At 41.2% G+C, this 6,000-nt stretch overlaps 2 protein-coding genes across 2 annotated transcripts; both read left to right on the top strand.

The window, feature by feature from the left end:
- The first annotated feature begins 223 nt into the window (after positions 1-223).
- On the top strand, positions 224-1,522 carry LOC146621474 (betaine--homocysteine S-methyltransferase 1-like). Its single transcript, XM_085367422.1, has 4 exons — positions 224-314; positions 663-765; positions 850-1,032; positions 1,449-1,522. Exons 2-4 carry the CDS (start codon positions 717-719, stop codon positions 1,451-1,453), a joined length of 237 nt encoding a protein of 78 aa, XP_085223548.1. The 5' UTR covers positions 224-314; positions 663-716; the 3' UTR covers positions 1,454-1,522.
- Positions 1,523-1,635: 113 nt separating this feature from the next.
- On the top strand, positions 1,636-5,454 carry LOC146621473 (betaine--homocysteine S-methyltransferase 1-like). The gene is made up of 8 exons (XM_085367421.1): positions 1,636-1,725; positions 2,723-2,855; positions 3,022-3,134; positions 3,260-3,451; positions 3,594-3,741; positions 4,271-4,453; positions 4,659-4,887; positions 5,004-5,454. The coding sequence occupies exons 1-8, from the start codon at positions 1,708-1,710 to the stop codon at positions 5,179-5,181; spliced, it is 1,194 nt and encodes a 397-aa protein (XP_085223547.1). The 5' UTR covers positions 1,636-1,707; the 3' UTR covers positions 5,182-5,454.
- Positions 5,455-6,000: the final 546 nt, after the last annotated feature.

The raw sequence follows: 6,000 nt of genomic DNA, 5'->3' as shown, positions 1-6,000 counted from the left end.
TTGGGACAAACGGGAGTGAGTTAATGTGAAGGTTTAGCCTGCTGCTACAATCATTACACAGGCAGATTTCCCTTTCATTCTCTTTCCCTGTTTTACTCAACCCAGTTAATTGTTGACTTTGTTATGCAATTTCCAAACAAACATGGGGCAATTTGGCATGAATTTGGTTCAAACTTAAAGTCGTCCTGGACCTGCAACAGTATAAAAAGAGCGACGCAGGGATCTCAGGTACTCTTCAGGCCTAAAGAGGGGTTCGCTGTTACAAAGTGCTTTGTGCTGCAGCTAGAACGGGGAACATGGCACCTGTGAAGAAGGTAAAATAAACCCTCTGCACACTATGCTCCACTGTGTGTTGTTTTACACACCAAGTGCAATATGCAGAGCTGGTTAGTGGACTGTGGTGCTGTAAAGGAAATGTTGCCAGTGCATGTTTCATGCATGTGTGAGCATGTGGTCTGTGAAATATCCAGACTGGAGCACTCAGTGCTGGAGAATCTCAAGCTAAAAATTGCTTTTTATCTTTACACCTTTGTACTTAAACAGCAATACTTACAGATTCATAAAATTGTCATTGCACACAGAGATAACTAATTTCTCAACCACAGTACATTATATATGGAACCATCTTTGTGTGTTCTTTGTCATTATTTTTAAAAATGTAGCCTGAAAAATGAAAGCCTGTAGCTGCTTCTCTGTGCATTGGACCAAAGGGAGACATGCATGGTGTCTCACCTGGAGAGTGTGCAGTCAGGCTGGTGAAGGCTGGTACGCAAATTTATAGTCATATGTTTTCTTTTTCTTCCTTTTACTTAAAGGCAAAAATAATCAAATCCCCCCCTTGTTTTGCAGGTGCCCAGATTGTGGGAGTCAACTGCCACTTTGACCCCATGACCTGCGTGGAGACCGTGAAGTTGATGAAAGAGGGAGTGGAGAAGGCTGGTCTGAAGGCTCACTACATGGTTCAGCCGCTGGCATTCCACACTCCTGACTGCAACTGCCAGGGATTCATTGATCTGCCAGAGTTCCCCTTCGGTAAAATATTTTTTGTGCATATTTAAAAAAGAAAAAAGCAGGCTATCTTGCAGTGGCCATCATTTCATATCCTCTTATCCCCTATCCTCTCAGCCCTAGAACCCAGAATCCTAACCCGCTGGGACATGCATAAGTGTGTGGTCTTTCCCAGTTCAGTTAGACGATGAAAAGCACTTGTAACAGCAGTGCTCCGACTGTAGAGTGTTAAACTGTAAAACCCCCAAAACAATAGGCCTGAGTTTTTTACTTCACTTTATGGCTTCGTGTTGTTTTTGTGAAGCATGTGCTTGGACTGCTGCAACAAATCAAACTACTCAAAAATGTCTGTTACAAATTTCACCCATGCAGACATATGTGAAGTGATCTAGTGTTTGACTGTTTTTTTTGTTTTTCTTTTAATGCCTGCCTGCTATCAGGTTGAAAACAAAAGGCCAAAAACTGGGAGGGAATCCAACAACAACACCAAGAACCATCTAATCCGGACCAAACTAGTATCGCACATTCACAATACTCTCATTCAAAGAGTTGCATAACCTTTCCCTTGCCAATCAGAGCAGCTCTTACTTAGAACACTCCCCTTCTTCAGAGAGATTTAATCTGGCCCTCTGCCCCACTCTACTGTCACTTCAGCATCTCGAGGTCTGAGCAGTCAGGGGTCCACACAGCTGTGAAATTATGGCACCAGCAAAAAAGGTATGTGCAGACTTTTTTGTCCAGAGGTAGGGTTATGCTGTGAAAAGTTAGTTTTGTGAAATTATTATAGCAATCATAATGATCCACGGTGGGGTTAGTATTTCTGTCTGAGATTTCTGCTCCCATCTCACGCTGTAAGTTAAATGTGGGTGAAAGGTTGTGAGGCTGGGGTATCATACTGCATGTTTATGGTAGTCTTTTTGAGTGGTGTGTATTCTGTGTAGAACATCAGGTCATTTCTCAGACCACTGAACCTTCTTGATGCTATTAGGCATACAGAAAGACCAATGAAGCTCATTTTATTTATTCCATTTTTAATTTGTATACGGAATAATGGTAGCTTAAAAAAATCTTAGAGTGTCACACTGCAAGCATGTTTATATTTATATTATCCACTGGTCAGTTTTAATATTTTAGCCAATTTTGCTTCTATTGCTAGACTAAAGATGTGTGCAAAACACACAGTTAGGTGTTTATTCAATCTGTAGCAGGGATTTATGCAAAGTAGCACATAGTTAATGAGATAGTTTGGATTTTTTGCCATTTAAAAATAAGATTTCATAAAATGTGGATTATAAAAAAACATTTTCTTCATTAAGCATTCATCTTATATTAGGAACACTCAATGTGTTTGCTCAGTTCACTTGCAGTCTCCTTTGATATTATCCTAGGTTTTGACTTTTTCCTGTAGATTAAAAATAACAAGACTTACTTCAAAATATTATTTGATTTTGATTTTTGCAACTCTTACAGGATTTTTTTGAGCTTTTTAAAGGAACAAACCTTTAAAAACAAACTTTCAGCGTGGGAAGACAGATGTGGTACAGGATGTAGGAATCTGCAATCCACAAGGCCAGACAATTGATTTAACTGTGTATAAGCTGATATCGATTACAAGTTTGCAATTTCTTTGGCTTTACTGGCTCCACAGTAATATTTGCAAAATGATCCACTGAGCACAGGTTAAGCTTCTCCGTGGATCCCTCTGTTTCCACAGGGCATCCTTGAACGTCTCAATGCTGGTGAGGTGGTGATTGGTGATGGAGGATTTGTGTTTGCTCTGGAGAAGAGGGGGTACGTAAAGGCCGGACCATGGACGCCTGAAGCTTCTGTACAGTACCCTGATGCAGGTAAGAACATACTGCTGTACCAAAACTGCCACTCCGTTACATCTTAAAATGGGATTTCCATTATCCATTGCTGGGTCTGCCTGTAAATACCTGGCAGTGTATGTTACATTTTAGATTGCTTTGGCACAGCGTTTGTCCTATGATGCAACCACTTGATGATTTTCAGTGCGACAGCTGCACAGAGAGTTCCTGAGAGCCGGGTCCAACGTTATGCAGACCTTTACATTCTACGCCAGTGATGACAAACTTGAGAACAGAGGCAACAACCTCAAACTGACTGTAAGTTAAAAGGGAAATTACAGCAAGTTTCATTCTTTATCAAAACAAAAATATTTTAAATGTGTATTTGAAGAGTCTCTTTGATTATTAGTTGGGTTTTTGTTTTTTTTTGCTTCATTCTACAGGGAGCTCAGATCAATGAGGCTGCCTGTGATTTAGCCCGTGAGGTTGCCAATGAGGGTGATGCTCTTGTTGCTGGAGGAGTGTCCCAAACTCCATCTTACCTGAGCTGCAAGAGCAAGGCAGATGTGAAGGCCATCTTCAGAAAACAGTTGGATGTGTTCATCAAGAAAAATGTGGACTTCCTGATTGCTGAGGTAGCTACACCGAACGCTTTGGCATTTTTTAAAAACTTTTTCTGGAGGATTCCAAAGGTGTAAAACTGCCATTGAACCAGTTTTGAGTGTTTCTTACTTGCTGAGAGAAGTTTTGTTTGAGCTTAATGCTTTTGTCCTTTAGTACTTTGAGCATGTTGAAGAGGCCGTGTGGGCTGTGGAGGTGATGAAGGAGACAGGGAAGCCTGTGGCTGCTTCTCTGTGTATTGGACCAAAGGGGGACATGCACGGTGTCTCACCTGGAGAGTGTGCAGTCAGGCTGGTCAAAGCCGGTGAGTACAGTTATCTTTGTCAATTTTTATGTTGTTTCAGCAGAAAAGAATTACAGACTGTCTCCCTGTGAGCCTTATCAGACACTAAAAAGTTCAAGACTTCTTATCAACTGAGGTTTATATACCTTTACATTCATGTGAGGTCACTTGGTGTATTTCTACTACAAGAGTGAGTGACTATTGGTCCGACAGCAATTTATTGGACAGTAAAAATGAACAAAACTTCAGCATCTGTGCCACCATAGTGTAACTAATTTATAAGGAATAAAAATGGCATATGATACCTGTAATTGGTTTTCTTCTGTTAGGATTTCCTTTTTTTTCTGGGATGAGCCTGTACAGGCCAAAACAGTGGCCAATAGTTATTTTATTCAGTAACATGCACAAAAATGTTCCCACTAAACACAAATACATTCAAAGACCTTATACCCACAACTGCAAACCACAGTTGATTAGGTGTCAGCCATGTATTTTCTTACACTCTCACACACAGTTCATGTTACTGCATGTGGTGTATTTTGTTCTACAGGTGCCCAGATTGTGGGAGTCAACTGTCACTTTGACCCCATGACCTGTGTGGAGACCGTGAAGCAGATGAAGGAGGGAGTGGAGAAGGCTGGTCTGAAGGCTCACTACATGGTTCAGCCGCTGGCATACCACACTCCTGACTGCAACTGCCAGGGATTTATCGACCTGCCAGAGTTCCCCTTCGGTAACGAGATACTGTCTTGTATTATAAATCTGCCATTCCAACTGTTCTGGATACGCACTGTCCTTATATATGCCCTCTGCTGGTGAATATGCTACACTGCATTGCAGAAAGTTCAGCCAGCCAACACAGAACAGCAAACTTTCACCACAAACTACAAAACTGTAATTTAAATGTGCATAAAAAAAATGTTTTTTTTCTCTTTCAGGCCTGGAGCCCAGGATTCTGACTCGCTGGGACATGCACAAGTATGCCAGAGAAGCTTACAATGCTGGCATTCGCTTCATCGGTGGCTGCTGTGGCTTTGAGGCTTATCACATTAGGGCTATAGCAGAGGAACTGGCACCTGAGAGAGGCTTCCTTCCAAGTGCATCAGAGAAACATGGCTCCTGGGGTGCTGGTCTGGAAATGCACACCAAGCCTTGGGTTAGAGCCAGGTCAGAACAGAAGCAACTATTAATTCTAATACTTAAAAATACTTTGTGAAATATGACATATTCGCTGTTTACTACCAGTAATCACTCTTGTTTTTTTTATGTCTGTTGACTTTTAGAGCCCGACGTGATTACTGGGAGAACCTGAAGCCAGCCTCCGGTCGTCCCCAGTGTCCCTCCATGTCTGTCCCTGATTCTTGGGGTGTTACCAAGGGCCATGCTGATCTGATGCAGCAGAAAGAGGCAACCTCTAAAGAAGAACTCGAACAGCTGTTCGACAAATCAAAAACCCACTGAGTCAGTCTGTTTCAGACTCAGCAGCCGACAGCTGTGTACAGAGCTACTGATGTGCAGCAGTCCATAGTATCTATATACAGTGCTTCATCTAACAAACATAGTGTCAGTTGTCATGACATTAGCACTGTTATGTGTATCTTTAGACTGTAAAACTGGGGCCACAGCGTCTCAAAAGTGGGAGCTGACCCAGTAAACCCAGTAAAAGTGACCAGTTTGGTTTCTCCGACCCTGGACCACTTAGTTTAATATCTAATAAAAAAGATAAAATACAAATCGTTTGTTTCTTCTCAGTTTCTTTCTGATGATGGGCGGTGTACACATATATTCTGTGTCTACTACTTGTGTCTATGCATCCACAAATAATCTGCAAAGCAGAGTTAAAAGTGTTATAACAGAGTCATTGTTCAATGCTATAAGACCTGTCATTAAATAATAAGGCTAAAATTAGTGAGATTTATGCTATCTATGGTTTATTCCTGCAATGAGAATAAACAGTGAACTCAGTTGAACTCTCTGATTAACTGTAGGCCTGTTACTCAAAGCATAGTTAATGTTTACCAACATAACACCTGAGTATATGTCTACAGTAAGCACAAGATGACTTTAGAACATACCAGAAAGGACTGGAAACTTCTTGGTCTCATGGTTGGACATGGTGTTTATTACCCATCATTAAACTGTTCTCATCTTTCCCATTAATTAATTTGACAAAGCTTAATTGGAAAATAGGATCTGACAGTGTCTGCATTCTAAACCAGATGCCTGTGGTTTTAAAAGCATTTGCACATTGTTTTCCAGAAGGCCTGTAATGAAAGATGT

The sequence above is a fragment of the Diplotaxodon limnothrissa genome, linkage group LG12 (assembly GCF_057381915.1).
Source record: "Diplotaxodon limnothrissa isolate DT_005_m linkage group LG12, D_limnothrissa_male_GT1.1, whole genome shotgun sequence".
Taxonomy (NCBI): Eukaryota; Metazoa; Chordata; class Actinopteri; order Cichliformes; family Cichlidae; genus Diplotaxodon; species Diplotaxodon limnothrissa.
Note: the sequence above shows the minus strand (reverse complement) of the source record. Positions and strands in the feature narration are given on the sequence as shown.